Source organism: Pyrgilauda ruficollis, unplaced genomic scaffold (assembly GCF_017590135.1).
Source record: "Pyrgilauda ruficollis isolate IOZ18807 unplaced genomic scaffold, ASM1759013v1 scaffold108, whole genome shotgun sequence".
NCBI classification, from domain to species: Eukaryota; Metazoa; Chordata; class Aves; order Passeriformes; family Passeridae; genus Pyrgilauda; species Pyrgilauda ruficollis.
In genome coordinates this window covers 729,013-753,161 of record NW_024508988.1, presented here as the reverse complement: position 1 = coordinate 753,161, position 24,149 = coordinate 729,013, and the positions used below count along the sequence as shown (strand labels likewise).

At 38.3% G+C, this 24,149-nt stretch overlaps 2 protein-coding genes across 4 annotated transcripts in view; one reads left to right on the top strand and one right to left on the bottom strand.

Moving 5' to 3' along the window:
* The window catches only part of RICTOR (RPTOR independent companion of MTOR complex 2), a 75,557-nt gene extending 54,890 nt beyond the window's left edge, over positions 1 to 20,667 (top strand). Inside the window, exons 27-38 of the mRNA XM_041472261.1 lie at positions 1,643 to 1,730; positions 2,516 to 2,608; positions 3,463 to 3,569; positions 4,203 to 4,432; positions 5,224 to 6,253; positions 9,750 to 9,927; positions 11,201 to 11,285; positions 12,534 to 12,767; positions 13,787 to 13,939; positions 14,634 to 14,757; positions 15,584 to 15,722; positions 15,897 to 20,667. Of these exons, the coding sequence (XP_041328195.1) occupies positions 1,643 to 1,730; positions 2,516 to 2,608; positions 3,463 to 3,569; positions 4,203 to 4,432; positions 5,224 to 6,253; positions 9,750 to 9,927; positions 11,201 to 11,285; positions 12,534 to 12,767; positions 13,787 to 13,939; positions 14,634 to 14,757; positions 15,584 to 15,722; positions 15,897 to 15,971 (2,536 nt within the window). The 3' untranslated portion in view covers positions 15,972 to 20,667. The remainder of the gene's footprint in view (positions 1 to 1,642; positions 1,731 to 2,515; positions 2,609 to 3,462; positions 3,570 to 4,202; positions 4,433 to 5,223; positions 6,254 to 9,749; positions 9,928 to 11,200; positions 11,286 to 12,533; positions 12,768 to 13,786; positions 13,940 to 14,633; positions 14,758 to 15,583; positions 15,723 to 15,896) is intronic.
* A 164-nt stretch (positions 20,668 to 20,831) lies between these two features.
* The window catches only part of LOC121356235 (oncostatin-M-specific receptor subunit beta-like), a 31,794-nt gene continuing 28,476 nt past the window's right edge, over positions 20,832 to 24,149 (bottom strand). For all 3 annotated transcript variants that reach the window (XM_041472447.1, XM_041472457.1, XM_041472467.1), the window contains one exon: positions 20,832 to 24,093. In XM_041472447.1, the coding sequence (XP_041328381.1) occupies positions 23,587 to 24,093 (507 nt within the window). In that variant the 3' untranslated portion in view covers positions 20,832 to 23,586. The remainder of the gene's footprint in view (positions 24,094 to 24,149) is intronic.

Here is a 24,149-nt window from a genome sequence, read left to right as displayed (position 1 = left end):
GGACCATCTGTATCAGCTGAATGTTCACCAGGTCATGGGGCCTGGTTACCACCAGGCTGAGGGTCTAGCTGCATCAGTACTAGCCCACCAGTACTAAAGGAGCTAGCAGATTTTGTGTCAGGACCCATCTCTTATCATCTACCAAAAGTCTCGTGAGTCCAGGGAAGTCCCTGCTGACTGGAATCTAGCTAGTTTATTCTAGTTTGCAAGAAGCACTTAAGGTAAGACCCAGAGAAGTACAGACCTGTTAGTCTAACCTCAGTTAGTGGAAAAAATTATGTAGAAGATTATACTGGGTATTGTTGAAAGCCATTTGAAAAACAATGCAGTCATCAGGCACAGTTAGCATGACTTCACAAAGGGAAAGTTTTCTTTAACTAAGTTGTTAGCCTTCTATGGTAAGGTCACCCAGAATGGTGAAGGGAAGATGGTGAATATTGTTTCCCTAGATCTTGGCAAGGTTTCTGATGCTGTCCTTCACAGCATCCTTCTGGACAAGTATTTTAGCTCTGGGATGAGCAAGTTCATGTTGTAGTAGGTGAAGAACTGGCTGAGGCACTGAGCCCGAAGGGTTATAGTGAATGACCATCTGGTTGGTGACTGGTCATACCAGTGGTTGTTCCTCAGGGCTCCATTCCAGAGCCAGTTCTGTTCTGTGTATTTATCCACCATCTGCATGCAGTAGGGGAGTGCACCAGTAGCAGGTTTGCTGATGATCCAGACTGGAAGGTGCTGTGGATTCTTTTAAGGGATAAGAGGCTTTTGCAGAGGGATCTGGATAGTTTGGAGCACTGAGCAATCTTAAATGGGGTGAAATTTGTCAAGTCCAAATGGTGGATTCTGCACCTGGGAAGGAGTAACACCGGGCACAGGGGTGAAGTGGGAGAGGAGTGGCTCAGGGTGGGTCAGCAGCGGCCGGGCAGCCCCGAGGACAAAGCCCAGCCCAGAGCCCCGAGCCCGGCACAGCCGGCCCAGGGAGGGGATGGTCCCGCTGGGCTCAGCCTCGGGGCCGCCTCACCTGGGGCCGGCTGGGCCCTGCCGCTGGAGAGGGATGGAAAGGTCCTTCCGTGCATCCTGAGGGGGGAAACAGAGCTGGAACCTCCTGTGAGGAGCAGCTGAAGTCTTTGGGCTTGTCCGCTTTGGACAGAGGGAGGCTGAGGTGTGACCTCACTGCTCTCCGCAGCTTCATGAGGAGGGGAGGGGCACAGGGAGGTGCTGAGCTCTTCTCCCTGGCATCCAGGGGCAGGATGCATGGGAATGGCTCAGAGCTGAAGCAGGAGAAGTTCAGACTGGATATTAAGAAGCATTTCCTTACCACAAGGGTAGTGAGTGGTCACATAGAAGAACAGGCATCCTGGAGGGGTGGTTGATGCCCCAAGTCTGTCAGTATTCAAGAAGCGTTTGGACAGTGTCCTTATAAAAGGCTTTAACTTCTAGTCAGTCCTGAAGTGGTCTGGCAGTTGGATTAGATTATTGTTGTACATCCATTCAAATTGAAACAGTTTCTTCCTTTCTAAATTCCTCAAAAGAATTCTCTGTTTGAAAAAAATCAAGGGTAAGTCATTGTATTACATGTGTAATTTATTTTAGAATAAAATATTTGAATTGCTGGGAAACCTATGTGTGTTTCTCTTTCTGCCAGATTACAGCGACCACATGTCTACCTGCCAGTTCACCTTTATGGCCAGCTGGTGCACCATAAAACAGGCTGCCATTTGTTGGAGTCTCAGGTGAGGATAATAATCATTTATAACTTGAAATATTTTAAAGATTATTATAAACCTTTTGAAAAAAGGTTTTAAAAGAGACAGCATTTAAATAGGCATTGCAGAAGAAGTTGATTATGAGTCTTAAGTTGTGAAGACAGTCTTTGCCATCTAATCTCATGCAAAATTCCTTCCTGACATTGAAGTATCACCAAAATACCTTGCAACATTTTTCTTAAAATGACTAGCAAAATTTTAGCATGGAGAGCCAATTCATAAATAGAAAAAATAGTTAGTTTCTGTGGATTGTATATTGACTGTTATACCTGTGGTATATTAACAGTTATACATGTGGTAAAACTATGTCTGTCCTTTTAAGCATACAGAAATTGGGAGATGAGGGAATGAAATCTTTCTAATATTTTGAAAATCTAAGAAAACAAATCCAAAGCCATAATTGCTTAAATTCACTTTTGATGTGGATTGGTAAAATGATTCAGTGAATTGACAATACTCTTTGAAAAGTTCAAGAGAAAGTGTATATGTTGCAGTGTGTTGGTTTGACTAATCTATCATCCTTATAATATCTGAAATAACTTCATGCAATCCGTGATTTCATTAAAATTTTCTTTTGCATTATCACTGCTGTTAATTTATGGTTATTATTCCAGAATTACCACTGTTCTTCCCAGAGTGCATGATTTAAATTATTGCTTTAACTTCTACTATAAATGCAAGAGAACCTGTTTGGCTGAAGTCTCCTATTAATTTTCAACTTAGTTTTTTCTTCTTCTGTTCTTCTCCTTCAGAGTATTGTTACAGATCTAAGTTACACTGTTCGTTCTCCAATGCTGGATAAGTGGGAAGGAATTAAGCAGCTGAAAGCAGCTCTTTGGGCCTTGGTTAGTAATATATTTACTGAGTTTTGCAGTTGTTTAGTTCTCTTATAACTGTTGATTCTTAAATAACTAAGCAAAATTCTATAAAAATAAAAAATAAGGTGTTGGGGTGGTTTTTTTTTCAAAAAATGTGTGATTTTTTTCAAGTTAGCATTTTGTTCCATAACAATACTTTCAGTGGAAGATGGTTCACTGCAACTGTATCATTCTGAGGTTTTAATAATCTTTGTCTTTTTTTCTTTTTAACAAATAAGAATAACACATTGCCATATGAATATTAATATGGAATTTATAGTTACAAGTTCAAAGTTGCCATAGTCTGAGTTTAATGTATTTGCTGTGGTAGTACCTAATGTTTCTGCAAGGACATTGGCTGACAGTGTTGATCCATGTGGTCATGATACCCTGGTACTTGGGACAGGCAAAAACCTAGTGTTGGTGTGTATCAAGCTACACTCCTAAATGTGCTTCTTGTCTTCCCCAAAGTTAATTTTGGAACATTTGTCCAAGGGGTCTGTTAGTGGAAGGTACTGTAGGTATGTAACAAGATGCCTGTGTAAGAGGAGTGTAAAATGAATAAACCAAGATCATGCTGCAGGCTATGGTAGAAGTTATAGAGTGAGGAATACCTAATAGTTATAACTTTGAGCAGCTTTAGGCATTAAACAAAGTGTGCCGAGTACTTTTTTGTATTAGCACAGCTAGGAAATGCCAGAAAGGGTACCCAGATCTTTCAACTGCTTTGAGAAGATGTGGCTTTAAACTCTACTACCAACAAACAAAATTGTAAAAGCTTTACATTGATAGTGCTGCAGATCACATTAAGATAAAAACTTACTTGACAAATTTCATTCCAGGGCAATATCGGATCATCGAATTGGGGTCTTAACTTGCTTCAAGAGGAGAATGTAATTCCTGATATAATGGCACTTGCTCAACATTGTGAGGTTCTGTCTGTTAGAGGGTATGTGTATCTGATATATACATAAAATTTTCAGATGCTAGTTGTGATCAGTTTTCAGATAGCTTTACCTGATTTACATGAGTGCAGCTTTGTACTTTATTGGAAACCAGCTATTAAAGTCACCAATGTTTGAGTATCAGTCTCGGTTCTATGCAACTGGAGAATTGTGTAGGAAGTCTGAAAGAACATGCAGTAAACAAGTCTATGAAAAAAGGCAGATACTACTTTTCTCCTCTTCTGTAAAAGAAGATAGTTGCTGTTTATATCTCTGTGAGAATTTATTATTCCATCTTTTTTATTCAATATATTATTTAAATAAACAGATGGTATTTTGTCTAATATTGCTGCTACATAAATGTTTGGCCTATTTTTCGAAAGATTCTTTTCTACTTTATGTAATCAGGCTCTTGTGATAATTTTTATTTTTTAATAGTATCTTGTTCTCAGATATATTAATGAATTTCCTGAGCTTACACTGATTTGCAAATTAAAATTAACAGTATACTATTTGTCAGTTTTGTGAAGTTTCTCCTGAATTGCTTTTAAATTGTTTCCTTTCAAATGTCAAGTAAGTTTACTTAAATCAGGTGCTATTATTGTTGCTCTTTTTTTCTGTGTATACATTAAATACAGAACCTGTGTCTACGTGCTTGGTCTAATAGCCAAAACTAAACAAGGATGTGACATTTTGAAGCATCACAACTGGGATGCAGTGAGACACAGTCGTAGACAGCCTTGGCCAGTGGTCCCTGATGACATGGAGCAGCTCTGCAATGAACTTTCTTCTATACCAAGCACTCTTAGCTTGAACTCTGAGTCTACTAGTTCAAGGCACAACAGTGAAAGTGAATCTGCTCCATCAAGTAAGTAACACCAAAACAAGAAAACAGGATAAAAATGAAAAAGCAAGCAAAAAATACCTGCAAAGAGCCCAACCCACCACAAACAGCATTTTGGTGTTCTTATCAACCTTTTGGTAGGGTGAGGTTCAGACCATGGTGTAAAGGTGGTCTTTCAGTAAAACAGTACAAGCAATAGGACAGTTAGATGCAGACAAGTCAGGGGGAGTAAAACAGTGTCTTAGCTTCACACTTGGTGTAGAAGAAAAATTTTCACATGAGGGTAAGTTACTAATTTTTATGTTGAGTCGTGGCAGTTTGCTGTAACATGCTACAGAAACCACCATGCTTAGGTATAAAGATACACTTGGTTGTCCTCAAAGGAATAAGTATTTATGTTCTCTGAGTGTACACACACACAGAGAATTTTGCTGTATTTAAATTATTGTGTATTTCAAGTACCTAATGCGTTCTATTTTTTTCTATGGATACTTGGAATTTAAATTAAGAAATATACCACATTTAGGTATCATTAAAGAAGTTCTTAGGTTGTAATCCTAGTAGCTGGATGTTTGCACTGAAATATGGTACCATGGCTTTTCTTTTGGAGCAGGGAAATCTTCATGTCAGTTACTCCTCAAAATAGCTAATTTGCATGAAGTTCTGCAGAAAAAAAAAAAAAAGAGGAATTAAAGTTCCAGTAAATTGCAGAGATTCTTACTTGGGCTTCTGTAGAATGGCTTCCTATTTTGCAACATGGTTTGTAGACTTGGAAGAAATTCCTATTTTTGTGACAAAGTCTTGTATAATTTCAGGTATGTTCATCATGGAGGATGACCGTTTTGGTAGTACTTCCACCAGTACTTTCTTCTTAGATATTACTGAAGATGCAGAACAAATATTTTATGATAGACCTGGACCTTCAAAGGACAAAGACCGTAGTCCCTTTCCTTTTTTTTCTTCTAGTAGACTTGTGAAAAATCGCATTCTAAACTCTCTTACTCTACCTAATAAAAAACACAGAAGTAGCAGTGATCCAAAAGGAGGAAAGCTGACATCATCGGACAGTAAATCAGGCCTGAGGCGAAATCGTACAGTAACAGAACCTAGTGGTAGCATAGACTTTCCTGCTGGAGAAGAATTGAACCCTGTTTTCAGAGTTCCAAAAATCCAGACTTTACGATTAGAAACTTCTTTTGTTGGAAGTAAACATGCGGAAGATACTGATTGTACTCAGAGTATCGGAGAAAATGATCTGAAGCTGCCAAAAGGTCTTGGAAATGAAATTCATCGGGAAAACACAAGCAAAGAAAGGCTAATTGGAGATGGTACTACACAAACGCATTTTAAGAGTCGTAGCTTAAGTTTTAATACAGATACCACAACAAGCGGCATAAGTTCAATGAGCTCTAGCCCGTCAAGGGAGACTGTAGGTGTAGACACTACAAATGTAGATACTGACTGTGGAAGTTTGAGTACTGTCGTAAGCACAAAGACAGTTAAGCCAAGTCACTGTTCAACGCCACAGTCTAACCACCTGCCTCTCTCAAAGTCCAACTCTGTATCCCTGGTTCCACCAGGGTCTTCTCATACCCTTCCCAGAAGAGCCCAGTCTCTTAAAGCTCCTTCTCTTGCTACGATAAAAAGTCTTGCTGACTATAACTTCAGCTACACAAGTTCTCGAGATGCGTTTGGCTATGCTACACTAAAACGCCTGCAGCAGCAGAGGATGCATCCCTCACTGTCTCACTCAGAAGCCCTGGCATCTCCAGCAAAGGATGTGCTGTTTACTGACACTATCACCATGAAGTCTGGCAGCCTGGATTCTCGACTAACCCCAAGCCGGTAAGAAATCATTCTGAACTCGTTTCTTACTTCAGTGCTGTACGAACAACTTAAGTGTCTTCCTGATATTTTTTTTATCTGCACATTAAAAGGACAGTTGATGCAAGGTGATTTATAACTACACTGAAAGCAGTACTGATATTAAGTGAATAACAGAAGGATAATTCTCCACTTTGTAAGTGCTGTCAGAGAAGCCCAGCTTTTATAGCTGTGCTCAACCTCTTACAATGCTGTTGGTGATAAACGTTTTCCTTTTATCACATCATCTTCCTGTTTTAACTTTTATAATATAAAAAATGCAGTTGCACTGCTAACATTATTAAAGTTGCAAACACACCGAATTGCCCATGAAGTCAGAGGTACATTTCAGAAGAGAATTTTCTCGATGTCACTTTGGAGAGGTTTTAGGACAGAGTCTCCTGCCAATATGCTATATCTGTGTTCACTGCAGCACTGAGGCCAGTGATGAGATACTGGTACCACTGATAGGAATGTCAGTTTGGCTTCTTAGCTACAGCAGATCAAAGATTTTACTCATAGCATTTATTTTTAGATGGCAGTGTCACCTCTTTATTTTTGAGCAATATTAGATGTTCTGAAGACTAATTAGATAGTTACATAAGATGTCTAGCTCTTGACATTGACACTGTTCCCAGCTGCAACAATCACTGCTTAATAACCTTCCCTTAAAAGCTCTTGTACTAAATTTTTCCTTCACATAATCTTTTAGCTAGTGCATTGGATTTTCACATTACTGTTGAGATGGAAAACGCACTTTTTATCTCTGTTCTTGCCTTATCATTTCTCAATTGAGAGAAGGGGGAGATGCTACCGGTACATGAGTCATCTGCTTACTGTGGAAAAAGCGAATGCTCAGTCCTTGAGCTGCCCTCCTCATACCCAGTTGAGTGTGTATGTCCTGTTTAAAATAAACATCCATTTGTGTTTATATTTTCACATCATTCTGAAAACATGCCGTGAAAGATGCCTTTATTCAAGTAAGTTAGAGCTAGACTGAGTATGTTGATAAGATTAAGGATGATTTAGTAGTTACACTGCACTATCCTGGAAATAGAAGTGCCATTCCTAGCTATGTCACTGGCATCCTGTGTGAGTGCAGGAACGAGTGGGTGTCATTTCAGTGGTAGTACAGGTTCTGTAATGGCTGTAAGTAATGTTTTACCATTCCTTGCAGTCATGCCCTTGATGTGCAGAGCAGCCTTGCTGCAGTGGATTTTGATCCTGCATGCAATGTCATTCTGACTATTCCTGGTGCTTAGCTGTTCATGTTCTCTTGTGTCAGTGGACAGAGTCAAGGATTTGAGCTGACCTGCTTAACACGGAACTGAAATGTCTGGAGTGCTTGTATCTCTGAGAAGGTTAAATAATTGCAGACATGCATACTCAAAGAGAGATTCAGATTATGTTATTTGCTAATATAATTCATGGAAAAGACTACAGTGAAACTAGTACACATGTTTTTCTTGGTGGTTATGTTGTGTCCCCACTTTAAAATTATGGTACTTACAATTTCAGATTATATATTTATGAATAAATTTCAGAGTATGTTTACTGGTCCAGCTAAAACTGTCCTTAGCTGCTTTTTAAAAATAAACTAAAGGAAAAATTCTGTCCTTTTTAACTGCCAAATCAATTTTTCTGTCAAAAAAAAAGTTTAATTTACAGTTTATTGAGAGATTCGTGTGTTAGTAGCAGCTAACAGTCATAGATTTACTTTTGCAATGTTTTTAGTTGTTCTTTTTATTCAGAAGGTTAAAAAGCCTTTTTCTTTGCTACATAAATTTTGTGAGGATAAATTTCCCACCTTTCTCTTTAAAGACCAGCTAGAAATACTAATGCGCATATTTTGGATCCTGATATTGGCTTTCACACCATCCCCTGAAGACATTCTGTCATGACAACTTGGTGCTGTTTATCACTGCTAATATCAGTAGTTAGTAACTTAGTTAGTAGTTTATCACTACTTATCTGTTAGTTTTTCTAGGAAAAGCAGGGACAAACATTTGGGATTAATACTTCTATCTTAAATTTATGTTGAGAGTAATTGTAGAATGTTTTATTATTAAGTATTTAATGCAGTTGGTAACTTTTTGAGTTTCATGATTACACAATTATTTAGGTTGGAAAAGTCCCTTAAGATTGAGTCCAGCTATTAACACAACACGCTCAAGTGCTCCACTAAACCATGTCCTTAAGTGCCACATCTACACGTTTTTTAAATGTCTTCAGGGATGGTGACTCAACTACTTCCCTGGGCAGACTGTTCCAGTGCTTGACAACCCTTTCAGTGAAGAAGTTTTTCTTAATATCCAATGTAAACCTCCTCTGGCACAATGTGAGGTCTTTCCCCTATTTTTTAAAGTATGGCTTGACTTCTTTTGTGAGTTCACTGCTACTGTCACTAGCATTGGTCAGAATTACCAAGAAGAAAACTGTTGATATTCTCTCAGCTGTATTTTGTGCATTTCCATTGCATGATAATTTCTTGAACCTTCCATGGTCAAACTTCGATAATTTAATTTTATCTCAATATAAATCCCATCTGTAGGGATAAGAGGACACTTTATTGCCCAAATAAAAAATGGATAGAAGACTTCTTCCAATGCAAAAAGTCAAAAAAATCCAATGTTCACTTTACCCTCCAGTGTGTCATAATTTGCAATAAAAATTCACTGTTCCTGAGGTCTTTATTAGGAAACTTTAATCCAATGCATATAGGCCATCTACATAGATTGGTTATCAGAAAACATTTTTAGGTTTTTCTGTTTGATGAGAAAGAACATGACAGATGGCCAAATGTGAAATTTCCATCATCAGGGCTCTGGTCAGCACTGAGGTCTTGTTCTCCAGCCTCTTCTGTCCTGTCTGATTTTTCTGTCCTATTACTGTCTTTGTTCTTCAAGCTATTTGTCACAGTCAGCTCCACTCACTATGCAGGTTTAAGTTTGTTCTTTATGCAGTCATGTTGAGCAAATACTTCCTCTGTGCTTGGCTGACCCTACTGGGTGGCTCCTTTGGAGTATGGGAGAGAAACTGTTCCTTGTGTGTATCACTGGTAGGCTCAAGGTGTGCCTTTGCAGGGATATGCCTGTTCAGCTCAGAGTTTGTGAATATCCAGGAAATACATTCAGTGCATAGGTACATTTCAAAATTAGGTAGTTAGGAGTGTAGAAACCCAAATCTTTACTGGCTGTAAATATTCAAAGCTATAATGTTGATGAAAATGCATGGTTTGCAGGATGGGCAGGAGTTCCTGTACCAAGAATTTTAAAGGAATTGCCAGGACCTGCCAAACCATGCAAGACAATATGAGGCAGAAAAAGCAATGAGCCTATACCTGTAATTTGTCCTAACAAGTTCTGAGATCTGCAGTGGGAGGATGAGGATGGTCTTTGTGTCAACAGTCCTTTTTACTTTTAATGTGCCAGAATGAGAGAGTAACTGCAATTGTGATTTATTTGTTTCAATGTTACAGGTTCATGAAAGCTTTAAGTTATGCTTCACTGGATAAAGAAGATTTATTAAGTCCCATTAACCAAAACACACTTCAGCGTTCCTCATCTGTTCGCTCCATGGTTTCTAACGCTACTTACGGTAGCTCTGATGATTACATTGGCCTTGCTCTCCCAGTGGATATCAATGAAATATTTCAGGTATGTATGTGTTAACTGATTTGGTTCATTTGCATTTTCATACTGAAAGGCAGTCAGCTGTTGTCTTTTCATCAGAAGAGATTAAATCCAGAGAAACAAGGAAAAATTGATGTGGTACTCTAAAGAAATACATTTTGGAGAGCTAGAGTTTCTTTTCTAACTGTTCTCACTTGTTTACACAAGATCACTAGGTTAAAGGCAAATAATGGCAAAGACTATGTTAGAGGAGTGTTAAACAGTGGTTTTGCTGCCAAATTTGCTGTCATAAGATTTTTAGTTGACATCTGGCTTTTATACTAAAATTAGCATAGTCTGTGCACATTCGTTAATTCTGCTTTAGCCAACCAATAATTGACATGTTCATCAGCCACCTACTAATTATGTGCATAATCACACAGTTAAAACCCTGCTACCATGCTCTGTATTAAATAATAGATTCTTTTTATATATATCATTATCGTATTAAATTATATTGTCTTAACTTTGAAAATACATATATTTAGATTAGAAGAGTTTATTTTCAGTGTCTCAGAAAATCCCTTCCTCTTTCTACTTGGTAGAAACACATCCCTATTTAACAAACTGACGCATCATAGGGTTTAATATTCTGTTACTTAATTATTAAAACCAGGACATGGTCTATGTCAAAGGTAAAAGTGGTCTGCCTTATCTTTATTTTACCTAATCTTTGCCTTTCAAATCTAAATAAACTTCTTACTAACCTCAAAAATTTGCTAAACATAGAGCAAAATCATGTTGAATCATGTGTCTGTTTCTGTTTTTCCTTTGTGAAATGATTACTTTTTCTTTCTCCTTCACAGTCTTCGTGGCATATTTGTTACCTCATTTCATCTCTCTTAGCTCTCTTTGTAGTTGAGACATGCCTCAGCTCTACATCCTACAGGCAGCATTTTAGATGTCCTGGTTGCTTTTGTACTTCATTCCCAAGATCTCCAGTGGTGTAGCATGATCACGGACAGATTATGAATGATCACTGTGGGTCACTGGTTTCCTTACAGCCTGTCACCACCATTTTAACATTTGCTAACTCTTCATGAGCCTTTGTCAATAAATGTTCATTCACAGATGTATATTTTTCTCATTTGGCTTTTCTTTAGTACTCAGGAGCTCATTCTTAATTTCTTCCTCTAATGCATTTTTCCTGAAGTAAAAGAAAAGCAAGATTTAATTTCCTCATAAAGTGTTTGGGGGTTTTTTTTCTTGTGTTTGATTATCACCTCTGGTAATTTTAATTTTCACTTGGGTGTTCCAGGTAAAGGAAACTCCATATTTCCAGAAGAAAACCACACCTCCATTTGATGAGCATGGATCTAGGGTCTTTACATCTGATGCAGGAGGTACTGGTTGTATTCTTCTCCTGTAGCTTTCTGTTGTTTATTGGTGTATTGGGTGGGTTGTTGAATTATTTGTTAATTTTTCTTTACATAAAACATCACTTTAGCTATTAAGCTTTGAGGACTATGTTTTGAAATCAGGCTAGTAGGCCATTAACTCCCTGTTTTATTTAGTTTGAGCTAATGTATTGCTTCAAAGTTTGGTCCTGCTCTAAAAAAATTAAGGAGGAAAGCCTGCATATCTCTGATAATGTGAACTAATGCTGCTCAAAGTCTGGTAGTGATGCTGTATTACAGGAAGTAACAAAATTTAAGCTTAGATAATATTGAACTATTTCCCTTGGATTACAAGATCGTTTATAGGAACTTATTATGGTATTAGATGTGTATTTCAAAAAGTAAATTGTCTTTCTGTGATGTGTCCATGACAATTGATCAGTGAAGGTTATGGGACAAGAGAATTGCAAGTGTTCCAATGCTTGGCTTGCTCTGGAATGAACCTCTTGAGAAGTCAGAAGTCTGTAGGGTCTTAGTATGTGTTTTTTCAACTGAAGAAAAAAAGGCTTGACGCTGTTTTTTTTTAATTGTTTATTTGGATAGCTGTTGTCCTACATTTTTTGGGAGTTTTTCCCCCTTTAATATTATACACAAAGTTGATTTTGCTGAATATGTGTCTGTAGTTTGCTAAGTTTTAGTGTAAAGTAACTCTTGTTCCAAACTGTACTTGTTTGTTTTTTCCACCCAGGGAAGAGCATGTCACTAAGTGTCTTCTGCTTGTTTCTGCATTGCTGAGTCTAGTTTCTTCCTGTCACGGTCACTGAGTTACAGTTTTTTAAATAGTGTTTATTTTTGCATTGGTGCATGTGTAATTTCAACATGTGGTATATCATTGTATTAATCTCATTTGACACATGAAAATTGGTAATGTTATTGGTGTTATGTGGGTATTAGTAATGTTGATACCATGTCAGAAATACCACTCACAGAAATTCTCACAGTGTGTGTACTTAGAGGTTGAATTCTGTCTTTCGCAATGTTTTATTACGTATAATGAGTTGGAACTAAAACTTTGTCTCTTTCTCAGATGCTAACAATCTTGGAAGCTTAACCAGTCAAAAAAAAAACTCTATAGGTCTTCACATGCACTCCATCTGCAGCCTTAAAAGGCCTGAAAGTGGAAATTAATTGAAAGAGTTAGTGTTGATTGCTTGGTTTTGTGGGGGTTTTTTGATAACTGAATCTTATTTACAGGTCTTCCATCAGGTGCAAGTGATGCCGTCAAAAGTCCTTTTCAGATGCTCCGCCAGCAGATCAGTCTCACAGAAATAATGAACACCAGCCGTTCAGATGCCTGTCAGTTCTTAGAAGGCACAGAGGACACTGGGCTCCAGGAGCACACAGATGAGAACTGTCTTTACTGTGTCTGCATTCAGATTCTGGGTTATCAGCCTAACACCAAAGCGAGCTCTTCCTATAATCGTACAGGTTAGTGTTCCTTGTGGAGAACTGTGATAAAACTGAGCGAACATACTGGCTTTTGTTTATCTTTAAATGATGTTTTTGTATAACTGACTATTGATCTTAAAATTATTTCTCTAATCTCATTGTGCAACGAGTGGTATTGCTATGGTCATTTCCAACTTTCCACTCTTTCGTGTTAATAGGAGTAGGTGTCTGCATGTTTCTTTAGTATTTCTAATAGCATGTCAAAATAAAAAATTTGCAACCTTATTTAGTACTTAAAATGTGTGTTCTGAAAACTGACACTTGCTGTTCAACTAATGAAAAGTCTGACATCAAATCAAGTCTGTGCCATAAAATACAACAAAGGAAATCCATGGAGTCTGTTGAAGTTGAGCTGTAATTTCTGGGATTTAGTAATCTTTTCTCATACTTTGAGATTCAGGTGAGATTTGGAGTTATTATTTCTAACTTTCTCTGCAGAGTTTGCAGTTACATGCCTTTTGTCAATTCCTGTGATGGAAAGATAAATCCAGTAGTGGCTACTTTAGTAGGAGCACTCACTGTCTTACAATACTGTTAGACATCTATTAGTAGCAATGTTGGCAAAGGGGGTGATGCACAAATGTGAGGGATGGCTCAGAGAGCTCAGCTGGAGGTTGAGTTCAGTAGCAAGAAGGGTGTCAAATAAAATCCCAGCTATAGTTACAGGTGCAGCAGAGCCTGGCTCTTGCCAGAGCCCTTCCTGCACACACCTGTGACAGTTGTGTGAACAAAAAGTCTGCACATGCAAGAGCATCTCTGTTGTGTTACAAAAAATGGAGCATGGATATATCAGTAACAGTACTATATTTTAAGATTTTTTTTAAAAAAATAAATTTAGGAAGAGTTTAATTTGTCCTGAATACACCATCTAGTTCTGAGCTGATTTTATGCATAGTTCTTAGTGCATCTTGCATGTTTGCAATTGTTTAAAAATAATGAAAGCATGTGAATTAAGGAAAAGTATGAATGACAGAGGTACAACATCTTGTTTATGTCAGATTTTTCAGACATTCCATATACTGACTGGTGTGGGCAGACCATTCACAATCACTTAGATGTGCATTCCTCCAAATTTTCTGGAATTTCAGGCTGCAGTGATGCAGTATCCCATGGTTCAGCCAGCAGCACCAAGAGTACAGAGCTTGTATTAGGTAAGTCTGAAAGCCTTATGATTATTAGAGACTATTACTAATAAAGTATATTTTAGGCATTGTGAAAAAATTATAATTCACTTATGTACACTGCAACAAAGTAATGTCCTTTATTAGACAACAAACAAATCTGAATAAAAACATCATCCATCTCCAGATGGGAGAATATAGTTCTAAACTCTTCTCCCTCTGCTATACAGTATTTCTGCAGATTATTCAATACCTGACATGACAAGCAAATTGATTGTCTTTTTTTTCTACAGAAGTTAATTTAAAAAAAAAAGTAAGAATTACTGAATTACTGTAAAGAGAGACTTTATTATATACTTGTGTACTATATTTTGAATTATGATGGTTTCTTATGAAGTAGTTGGTTTTTTAATTCTCCCCTATCTGATAGAAGCTCATCCAGTTTGAAACATGATTTAGTGGTAACAATACCACTGTAACTTTATCTTGCAGGTTTTTCTTCTAAATGGTAAAAATATTTTTGAAAAGGTTAAGTGTTTAAAGTCCTGAAAATAGTGGTGTGCCAAGTTTTAATTTCAATACAAATATTTTGGATAGCTCAGAATACATATGTGATTATGTGTATTCATGTGTGTATGGAATGCATAAACAGACTTACTGTACAAGATTAGCTCGGTCAAAGACAATTCTGTTTAAATCCACATTGTTTTATTTGTTTTTCCAGGAGTAAAGTCAATCCCAGATGACACACCAGTGTGCAGGATACTTCTGCGGAAAGAGGTCTTACGTTTAGTTATCAATTTGAGCAGTTCAGTGGGAACTAAGGGCCATGAAACTGGACTTCTGACGTAAGTTCAATGCATTACAGATGCTTTAGCACCACTTAGTCATAAGTATTCTCTTAAGGTCTCAGGGACCATGAATAATCTCACTTCTCAAAAGTTGTCAGGTAGATATGATTGAATGTAATGTAGAAGCTAAACAAATAATCTTAACATTGTTGCTCTGTGTTTAGTATTTTACTCCTAACTAAACCTTTTAAAATCAGTAATTCAGCTGTAGTGATTACCTAGTGTAGCATGTAGAAACAAATACTTTTTTATTTTTGCTGAATAATAGATAAGTACAATAACAAACCAAAAGTGATTTCTTGAGAAACCCAGCTCTACTTTAAGCGAGAGTACAACTCCTGAAAATAATTTATTTTTAACAAATATTCAAATATAGGAAATAAATCCAGGGACTAAATGTTATAACCTGTAGGTTTCTGGGCTAGTGACATTGGAAACCAAGAGCAAAAGAAACAAGAAGTGTATGGTTTAGTTTCAAAAATGCTTATAGGTTTAAAGGATTAGTTTAGACTTTTTCCATATTTTCATGACTGCTGTACATGTGGATGCCAGACTTTCCAAGTCTGTTATTTTAAGCCTAGACAATCACAGTAATTCTGTACAACTTACAAGTTGTATATTCTGTTTTATCTCATTAGTTTAGATTTTTTCCAGTTTTGTGCAAAGTGATGCTCTCTGGTGTGATTTTCTTACTGTGTCAGTTCTAGGATTTATAATGCCTGTTACTGAAGAATTAATGATGACATACTGAAAAGTTTGGGTTTTTTTAATACAGTGGAAATCTGTTGAAGACTTACAAATTTTTGTTTATTCTCTTGTTCAGAATTAAGGAGAAGTATCCCCAAGCATTTGATGACATATGCCTTTACTCTGAGGTCTCCTACTTGCTAGCACACTGTACATTTCGACTTCCATCCCGAAGGTTCATTCAGGAGCTATTTCAAGATGTTCAGTTCTTGCAGGTAAGTGGAGGGTGCACATGCACTGAATGCACCAGAATGGCTGGCTGGGTGCAGATTCCATGTCCCGAGTAAGAGATGCTTTCAGATAGGTACATTCTAAAGGAAACCGTTTTGTGATGTCTCCTGGGTAAAGTCTTTAGCAACATTAATACTCCTTCCTTCCTTCCCTTTTAGATGCATGAGGAGGCAGAGGCTATTTTGGCAACGCCGACGCAACAGCCTGTAATCGATGCATCAGCTGAGTCCTGACCTCTGCTCAGGCAGTGCTCTGCATATGGACTTTGAAATGCTCAGACAACCTTCCGCTGACTGGATAAAAAGTTTGGAACATCATCTTCGAAACCTTCCAGAAGCTACTGGTACCTGAAGACTGAACTGAAAACATTTTCTTCCTCAACCAATTACTGGCACAGTCATTTGAGCCCTTTGGGGATTTATTAGACATTATCTTAGTTTTAATAATAGTAATTACCAGTATATGCAAGAGCCAAGCACTGAACACCTCCACAAGTTTTCATTTCATTTTCTACCATAAACTACGATGAAATAGGACAACTTGCAGAGACATTTTTAATGGACTTCCGATTCTGTTCCAGAGAAGCAGAACGATGCCTTGCTTTTTAAACCCTGGATACCAGGAATCAGAGAGATGGGGGTGCATTCCACTGCCAGCAATGGGGAGCCATGCTGTAGTTGTGGGCACCAGGGGATTAATGTTAGCCCTTCTCTGTTGATTTTTGTACTGTTTATAACACTACTTTGGGGATTTGTAACTTCAGACAGAAAGAAATGCCTCTGAATCTGAGGTTTCATTAAGTTATTTTAATATTGCTATAGTTCTAAGACATTTTGTTAGCAGTATCTTCAATTCTATTGCATTTACATACATGTATCTTGTCTGAACCAGTTAAGGATTTTCACTACAATTTGATTTTCAAAACAAGTCATTTAAAACTTAAAATGCTGAAATCAGATTGTTTTCCCTGAATACTATGCATGTGTTTGCAGTTTCTACAGTCATGCTCATATAGTACAAATATGGGTCTTATTCAACTCCAATCCTTTAAAACGCATGATTTGTATCAGATAAGCAAATATTGTATAAACTGAACTTGAAGACATTTAATCATTGCAGATTTTGTGAGGAAACTTAAGTATGAGTGTTTTCCAAGTTCCATAGAAGCAGCTTTTTATAAAAACAAAGGTTTATTTGAATTTTCAATGGATTAGTGATCAAGCATCAGCTAGTACTAATAATTGTAGTGAAAAGCCTTAAGTAACAAATTTTGGAGCAGCTGTACTTATAATTTTGTACTGGTATTTAAGACTTGTTGCAAAAGTTAAATGATACAGTGACTGGTAATGATTGAAGTAGTTGCCTCTATCATGTTACTAGTGCCGTTTCTAAACTAGTAAGTGCAAGCTAAAAAAAAAATAGGAATCCCTGTCACTTTTATCATGGATCTAAAGATTCAGAAGCCTTTATATAAAGGTAGTATAAATATATGCAAATGTGTATATACCGTAGCATGGCCACCTTTGTTAGAATGCCTGTAATAGAGGGGATTACCCTTTGGTTTTGATATAGGTGAATAATTCAGCTGGACTGTACTAAGTAGAACGTATTTTTATCCATTCACTCCTACCATTTTTTATAATTGTCAGATTAATACTTAAGTGAAATTTATCCTGATGCTCATATCTCTGTTCTTACTAGCTATGCTACTGGAGATTTCAATAAGTAGTCCTGTGAACAGTAACACACAATTCCTAGTGAAATGTAGAATTTATTTGTTCTTATTGGAAATTTCATGTCACATAAGCACTGCTTTGCAGCTATCTATCACTTCACTGAATTCTTAGGTGCACTGCATACCATCAGGTTCTGGTAAAGCAGACTGTAAGTTGCTGCTCATAGTCAAATTTAGTTCCTAGGATTATCTTTTCATGAGTTCCCACTGAAAGGAGCAAAAAGAAACTGATTGAACTCTTCTATGGTCATTGACATAAATAATACATCTGTGTGGCAAGACATGTTTGAAATGTTTAGAAAACACACCACACCAGTAACTATTGGACTTCTGGTCATGAGAAATAAATGCTTCTGTAAAACCAAAATGTCAATCACAGTAGACCAAATAGTGGTATAAACTCCAAAGGAAAATAATGTAGTTTTCCCACAAATGGGGATAGCGTATGTTATACAGTAGTTTCAAACACTACCTCAGTTAGGCTAGAGTAGAAGAGATTTGTTTTAATAACTAAATGGGGTTACATCAAACAACTCCATGTTATTTTTCTGCAGTTAAGGCAAAATAAACAAGTTTTATCACCTGTATTTAAAAAACCCACCTCTCTTCATTTCTTAAGTTTAACCCATAGCACTTAACGCAGAAAGCATCGTAGGAAGGCCTCTGATTATAGAAAGGTAAGCAAATATACTTTTGAAAGAATCTCCATCCTGAAATGCTCATGTGTTCTGAATAATGCGCTTGTGTGGGGATCCATGGCAACAGAAACTTGACATAAAAAATTATGGCTGCAAATTTAGTTATAAAGCGTGATTTTTCTTCTGAAAGTGTATGAGTGTCAGTAGATTTCAACAAGTATGCATCAAGTTTAAGTCTGTATTGTACATAACATACATTTCTAGAAAATTAATTTACACACTGACATTAAGCTCACATTGATGTTTCACTTTAATTGGCAGATGAAGGGGATACTGTTTTTGAAGGAAATTTATATTGGCTTAGTTATAAACTGTGAATTTCTAATTTTATAGTTCTCTTTTTTTTAATGTCCCTTTCAAAGTCCTTATTTTGAGGTTTTGTTTGTATCATGAGAAGCTTCGAAAGAAAGCTGTAGTAAATAATGATTGTGCTTACATTAGCCCTAATAAAAAATCTCTTCCACTTCTCCTAGGGAAGCTGACAGACCACCCACTTCTTATATTTCCAGTCTGAGTGATTGGTGATAATGCTCAATAAACGGTAATGTGTGTAGCATTCACTTACACTGTATACAAATGCAGTTCAGTTGCTGTGGCAAAGAAAACTCCTCAGGAGCTCAGCTTGCTCACACACAGCTCAGAGGCGGGAGCCGCTCCAGGGAGGAGAGGCTGCTTGTGGAACCAGTCACAGTTAGCATCAACTGCCCGATTTCTCTTGGTCTGCTCTTACAGCAGGGGAAAGGGGGCCCTTTCCAAAGAGCAGAGAGCTGACTGACCCGCACCCAGGCCCCTCCGCAAGGGGGAAGGGGGACAGGGCTGGGGGCTGAGTGTCTCTTTTTGGAGTAGGAGAACTTTTCACTTCTCTGAAATTCAGAAATGCAGAACACTCCCAGCTGTTGTGGACATCACTTGGAGCTGAAGATGATCAGGCTTTGGAGTTCCCAACTCCAATGGCCCCTGGCATATTGTGCTTGAAACAGTTGCTTTTCCTCATCTGACAGCTCTTACTTGACTGATGTCTGACAAACGTACCTTAAACGCGCACTCTTTGCGGGGTGGTGGTGGCTTTTCCCCACGTGGAGTCCTAAACAATTCACTAGTTTCAGGCACAGTGGCTCAGCACACTGAGGTTAGCTGCCCGTATACACATTTATAAGGCACCTGTGAGACTCCTGCTTGTCTTTCTGATTTCACTTTGAAACATACATAGTCGTCTGGAAAGAGAGTTGTGGTTAGCAGTGAGACTGAATACAAAACCAAAGTGCCTCTCCTAGGTGTCCAAATGGTAAGGTAGCTGTTCAGGAGAAAGACACTAACCAAAACCTGATGAGGGATGGAAGAGTTGCTCCTTTGTAGTCTGTGCCTTGGACTTGATCTTTGGCAGTTTGGAAGCTGGCAAAGCTTGTAAGCGAGCGTGAGCTCAGGTGCAGCAATCGCAGCGGCGGAATTCTCACCGCTCACCTCCCCGCAGTCCTGCTCTGAGCTGCTCTGGAGCCACCTGAAAGCAGGTCCAGCAACTTTTTTTTTTAAGTCACACTTCTATTACTGTGTCCTTATGAAAGGTAGGCAAGAGCAAAATCTTACAACTGCAAAAGACTTTTGAGGATATGCTGGAAACCATGTTTTTATTTTTCTGGAGGTCTCCAGTCTCCTTGGTTTTTGTTTAACTCACAATAGTTCCCTGGGTAGTTTTGTTTTAAACAGATTTATAGTCATTAAGGAATGAGGATTTTCTTTGGGTTGTTTTTGTAGCGTAGGTAGACAGCAATGCCACAGCATGCGGAAATTGCACATTTTGCTTGAGTTGCTTATTAAAATACACTTTTGTTTGCAAAATGTAATTTATGCCAAAAAAATGTAATGTTTTGCCACTGAATAGGCACAAGATGCACAAGATGCTATGTCTAAAGGGGAAAAAGGCTTTACACTTTGTAAATCTAATTGAAAAATTGTTCCAATACTGGGCTGTCAGCATCCCTAAAACTGCATTACAAGACATTGTAATGTAATCTAAATTAGTCATTCTGATCTGAGGGAAGGGATCAAGAAAAATCTCAATACTTATTCTCCCTGTCCTGTGTGGTCATTTTTTTGTTTAGTAATACGCTGCTACATATTTGGAGGTTCTAGTGTTTGTAGGTCACTGAACAGACATTGAAATCTGATTTATATTGTATACCTGTAACATAGAAAGAAAAAGTATTTATATATTTTACGTAAGAATATTGCATTGAGCTGTGTATAATTTAAACAGAGGCTTGTCCCAGAATCGTATTGCCCACCTTGATTTTTTTTCATGTTTTGTTTTTTTCTTTTTCTTTCTTTTTTTTTTTGGTTTTTTTTTTTTTGTTTGTTTGTTTGTTTGTTTGGTGTTTTTTTTGGTTTTTTTGTTTTTTTTGTATACTGTGTACAGTTCATGTCAATGAGCATTAAAGGCCTCCTGAAGCGTAGTCTTATCAAAGGGATGCATTGTTAATAAAATTTACTTAAACTTCTTGTAGTTGTTCTGGTCTCCTATGTATGTCTCAGCATTAGAAAGGGATTGGAATTTAATTCATATTTGCAAATTACTAGTTAACTAGAACGATCAGAAGCTTCCCGAATAAAATTTTTTGGAAAAAAAAATTACATTAGTGCTTTGTAAGACACAGAGACTCTAATAGTTCACACACTAGTTTTATTTTAAAAATTTAACATGCTGAGAATGATGTTGAATTTGTTGTTTTAAGTATTAGCATTTCAACAACAGCTGTGAAAGTTGCATTATGAACCAAAAAAAAAGAGAGGATTACAGTTTTGAACTCATTCAACCATTAATGCAAAACAGATGTTTTAATATATAAAAATTATACACACTTCTCCACATATGCCAAAATACTTCTCTAATCTTCAGTTGTGGTGCCCAGACTGTGCTCTTTGACTGGCACAGAGGCATTGTCCTTCCTAGAATCCCCATTTGTGTGCTTTTTATGCACAGGAGGTTTCACAAAGCACCACCCATCGGAGCCAGGAAGCAGAAGGGTTTATAGGGAAAGAGAAGCCAGCTTCTCCTTCCCTCACCCATCTGGAATGCGGTCAAGTGTGTCACTGCATCCAGATAATGGAATTTCATCAGAGCAGGAGGATCTCCCTGGGAGCAGCCAGGGGATTGAGAGGTGAGACCTCAGCCAGGCCCATGTGTCTCACCCCACCACCAGGAAGGCACAACAGGCTGACCCCACAAACCCCTTCTTTCACTCCTGGGTGGCACTGCTGCAGCCAGGCCTCAGTGAGAGCAGCTTTTTCACAGCTGGGAGTTGTGCCAGGTTGCAGCAGTCCCCCTGGCAGGAGGAACTGCAGCAAGGTCAAAATTTAAAATGCTTTGTATGATACTCTGATTTCTCTGACTGAGATATATATCTGAATTCCTTAGTACATACTCTTGATTTAGGATATACCTTTTCAACATTTTAGAATAAATACACCTTTTTCTGAAATGTACAGCTCAGAAGTTTTGTATTGTTTGTGACAAAGCAGCTCCCTTATGTTTATTGGCCTTTTTTCCAGCAGTAAAGCTTTTTAAGCTACACAAGTACATACAATATTTTGAAGCATTCTGGAGAAGCAAATATTCCAAGCCATAAAGATACTGTGGTATCAAGCTTTCAGGTGCATTGTTACTCAAAGAAGAGACTAAGATAAAGGGAGGAAGTTTCCCTGGGATGTATCTGTCAAATCAGCCTTCTCCCTTACCCTCCTTGCTCTCTTGCCCTTCAGCAGAATGTGTTTGCTTACTCAGCTGGCTGGAGGCTGATAGGAAGGAGCATGCTGCAAACTCCACCTCTCAAGTCTGTGAGCCACCTGCACCTGTGCACAGCACACGGATGGACGTGGCACAGTGTGGACTGAACGCCTCCAGCCACATCTGCCCATCTCTGTGTCTGTATCTTTGTACCTCCCCTTTTCCTGGCTGAAGACTTCTTCCTCTTTTGCAGGCAGTGCTTGTCTCAGACCACAGGCTGTGCAAGGTCTTACTGGTTTTCCTGTTGCAACACAGCTTGTGACATTGCAACAATATCTGTAAGCAACAGTATAAAAACTAGATGTTGTTCAGTATCAGAACTCACTTTGTCTGCAGCTGGCTTGGTTTCTAGAAGTGTGATTAGCTAGTTAAACAAAGGGAAGGCAAGTAACTGCATTTTAGCAAACAAGCTGAACATCAAATTGTCAGACACCCTTCATTTGTTTCACCTTTGAGAATTCCTTATGCTGTGTTCTTAAGTTGAAACCATCTCTTTGTGACAGATTCCAAACAGCATAAGAAGGTAAAACCAAAGGGTTCCTTGTGCACTTAGGTAAATCTGACAAGACTTTCAGCTACAATCCAAACTCTTCTGCTTCATTACAAATGTATGATTTCCCGAAATCAAAATGAAAGGCCAAATTCAGTGCTGTCTACTGTAGGGATTTTGAGTGTTACAATAAGTATTTTTTTGGTTTTGCTTTTTTAACAAATGCAAAAGTAGTGTTGGGAGATCTAGATGTATGCAGCCCGAATATGATGTCCTTCACAAATGGGATTCATACACCTGTGCTTCTTACCAGCCTGTCTGGTTGTTTGGGGCTTGTTGTGCAAGTACAGGGGCCAGTGCTGAAAGTTCAGTTCATGTGCACCAGCAGAGACCATGCCACGTGGTACCATGTCTGTCCTGGAAAATTAACTCCTTTCCACCTAACTCCCTACATCTCTTCAATGTACAGTTAAGATGATTTTAAAGGGTCTTTAGGCAGAGAAGGCAGAGGGGCCCCAGTTACAAGAAATGGAAGCAAGGGTCTTCCCTATGAAAATCTGTTTTCTGTGCTCTTTCACACATCAAGTATAGTTAGGACACAGGTGAAGTAAAAGGATGATTAGTGGATTTGCGTGCTCTTGGCAGCACTCCTGGGAAAGGCAAAGTTCCTTCAGATCTAGGAATGAGCCACACTGTGTAATGCTTCTACAATCCTTACATCGTTGGAGAGAAAGATGACCCAAAAATGACTGGGTAATGCTCCATGCCCAGCAGCACAGTACCCATTGGCTGGGGTGGCCAGGGTACAAGAACACTGCAAATACACTCCTCGAGCAGCACAACCTTCCCCCTTGTTTCATCTGCTCCTCTACTTTATGAATAGTTTAATCTCTGCAAAATAAAGCAGTTCTCTGCATCAGCCTATGACAGATTGCTGTGATGTAACTTGCTGCATAATGCAAGCCACAGACCAGCCTATAAATCTCATCCAATGCCCATAAGTTGTAATGGAACCATAACACACATGATTCCTGCACAAATCAGTACTCAAAACTAGTGCAGGAACAACAGCTTTGCTGTTATTAATGGAAGCCAGGCATCTTGTGAGAGCCCTAATCACAAGAAGTTGTGGCTTTAGAAATTCTCATTTATAGTGTGTAGCCAAACACTGGATGGACTCACTGGAGGACAGAACATCAAAGCCTCCCCCCAGCCAGCACGCATCTGTTTGTGAGATGTATTTCAGACTGTTCTTTCTCTCACCTGTTTCTCTGGTGGTTGAGGCTGCGTCCTCATGAAAAATATCTATATAGCATTGTGGCTGGTACAGCACCACTGCCTGATTTGTCTTACCTGCTTCCAGTGTCTCTGGTATTTGGTAGGGGTCAGGTTCAGCCCCAAGTGGAGAAGAATAAGCAAAATTCTCAAAACAAGTATGAGTTTGAGGTGCAGGTGTGGGTAGAAAGTCCCCTGCTACATTATCACTAGGGTAAATCCAGGAAGAATTGTGACCATCAATCTTATCTTCAGTTGGTGTTGAAGACAATGGGCTCCAGGTAACAGGATGCAATTTGTGAGCTTCAGCATTACTGTCCATGGCTAGCATGTCAGGAAGGCAGTCATTTATCTTCAGCACTTTCTCAGAATCAATCTGCAAGAGAATCATTAAACAAAAAAATTACTCAATGAAAGAAACCCAGAGTAAAG